The 2,317-nt window shown below is 40.8% G+C and overlaps 1 protein-coding gene across 1 annotated transcript in view; it reads right to left on the bottom strand.

Annotated features, from left to right (window-relative positions):
- Window positions 1–2,311, bottom strand: part of PM20D2 (peptidase M20 domain containing 2) — a 9,050-nt gene extending 6,739 nt beyond the window's left edge. Inside the window, exons 1-2 of the mRNA XM_014530104.1 lie at window positions 2,182–2,311; window positions 183–331 (exon numbers count right to left, since the gene is read on the bottom strand). Of these exons, the coding sequence (XP_014385590.1) occupies window positions 183–331; window positions 2,182–2,268 (236 nt within the window). The 5' untranslated portion in view covers window positions 2,269–2,311. The remainder of the gene's footprint in view (window positions 1–182; window positions 332–2,181) is intronic.
- Window positions 2,312–2,317: the final 6 nt, after the last annotated feature.

The following is a 2,317-nucleotide window of genomic DNA, read 5'->3' as shown; positions in this document are numbered from 1 at the left end:
ACCACCACCACCACCACCACTACAGGATTTAGAAGGACCTGGCCCTGTCACCTGATTTCAGATTTCACGTCTCCAGAACTTTAAGACAATACATTTCTGTTCCTATTTTTTAAAAAAAAGACGTAAAAGTATTCTAATAGTCTGTTTTCCACTGAGAAGTTTATTTCAACTTGATTACTTACTCATGTTCAGCCACATCAGGGAGATAAGCAGCATTCTCTTGGGATGGATGGGCCATAAAAACAACATCAAGGTTTTTAAAAGCCCCTGCTTCAATTAAGTCAATTTTGCCACCACCTTCTTCTTCTGCAGGGGTTCCCAGGACAGTTACCTAGAAGGAAATGCCTGTGTCAGGACACAGTAACAAAAAATCCTCGTAGGAAAATATCAAACAAGCCCTCTTGCATAGAGATTGTATTCACAATCTATACGTCTTTTAGTATATGGACATAATAATTCATAAGCACTTTTTCCAGTTATTTATTAGTTCTTCTCACAACAACCCTGAGTGGTGGGTGAGTGATCTGTAACATCATTTTAGAGAAGGGGGTTTGGAGGTATAGGGTGAAGTGTCTTGCCCCACATCACAGAGCAAGTCTTCAGGAAGAGCTGGGATGAGATGTTCAGGCCTGTTCCTTATTGAGCTACCTCATTAAAAGATCTTAATTCCTTAATCATACATGAAGAACATTAAATAAATCTTAAGACCGTGGTTAGGAATGGCCAACTATTACACAAACTTACTAATTCTATTCTACCAGTTCAACCAGGCAGATTTATTGGTCACCAAACACCTAATTAAACAAAAGAGAACTTTGCAGAATAAACATTTTATTTTGATATCTCAGTTTAACTTCTTCAAACAATTCTTAAAGCAAAGAAAAATTATCTATAAGCAGCCAATATACTTTCAAGATCACGTATAAGGACACAAAGAACAAGTTGGGAAAAGTCTTGGCTTGCAAAGGGAATCCAATGAAAATAAATTTCATTTTCAGGGAGGACAGATAACCTGGCTAAAAACTCAGCTAACCATTCAAAATCAGAACTGTGTACATCTCCCAACGTCTGGTTTTCTTTAGAAGTTATAAGGCACCCAAACTCTTAAATTAAGCTGCTTTAAACTCTTAACCCTTGACAAGTTAAATGTGATGACTTCAAAGTTGTTGACTTCTATGAACTTATCACAAACCCAGTTAAAGCTAAATCTCTCCAGTGTTTCATGTAATGGCAAAGGATACCCCATCCCAAACAAAACAAAAGCCTAACCAGATGCCAAAACAAGCCCCCAGAGCAGAAAAACAAAGGCAGCTAAACAGAAAAAGTCACAAAAGATGTAACTGTTAGGATAAAAGTAAAAGGTTACTGACATTGGGGGGGGGGGAGGCTAAAGAATAAAATAAAACATTAGTCTTCCCCTTAACCTGAATGGCAATGATTGCATCTTAGCTCACAGAATGAATATACCATCTGGAAAAACAGAGTAACACAAGATTAAACTTGCCCTACGACATTTCCCCGTTTATAGAACTGAGGTATTTATTAAAAACATGAAATAAACATTAGGACTCAAAGATCAACTACATCTATGTAGTTGTGTGTGTGTATATTTCTAGAGGTTTGGTAGTTGTAACGACTGATAATATCCTACCCAAAAACTAATGATTCAAGCCCTGTGGGCCCAGCAGGTATGGCTCAGTGGTTGAGCGTGAACCTATGAACCAGGAGGTCACAGTTGATTCCAGGTCAGGGCACATGCCCGGGTTGCCTGAGTTGCCCACTCATCCCCAATGTGGGGCGTGCAGGAGGCAGCCAATCAATGATTCTCTCTCATCATTGATGTTTCTCTCTCTTCCTCTCTGAAACCAATAAAAAATATGTTTAAAAAACAAACAAAAACCCCCCAATGATTCAAATTACAACAACTCCTATGACTACCACAAACAAAAGATTTGGGGGGAGCCTAATGAAGGGGCTGTAGGTTTCCCTACAATAACCACTTCCAAGAGACTGCACAACCTTGTCAGCAAATTGCAGCGGCTACAGTTACCAAAAATAAGCCTTGACGAAAACCAGGCTTGGTTCTAAGTTCTTTCGTAAGGGAGAATCCACTCAATTCTTTCCAAGTACATAAGAGGCAACAAAACCCAATACTGTACTGGGCAACTCATTAAGCTTTACCCAGGGTCTCTGCCTTCTCACGAAGGCCAGGCTGGGACGTCTAGTGGCGTTCCTGCACCTGCCCGGGGTGGGAGGACTGGTGCGCATGGAATGCCCGTCCTGCCGTTCCGGCTCGGCACCGGCGGGGCAGGTGGCG

Source organism: Myotis brandtii, unplaced genomic scaffold (assembly GCF_000412655.1).
Source record: "Myotis brandtii unplaced genomic scaffold, ASM41265v1 scaffold1171, whole genome shotgun sequence".
In the NCBI taxonomy this organism is placed as follows: Eukaryota; Metazoa; Chordata; class Mammalia; order Chiroptera; family Vespertilionidae; genus Myotis; species Myotis brandtii.
The sequence above is the reverse complement of the archived record's forward strand: the minus strand, read 5'-3'. Positions and strand labels throughout refer to the sequence as shown.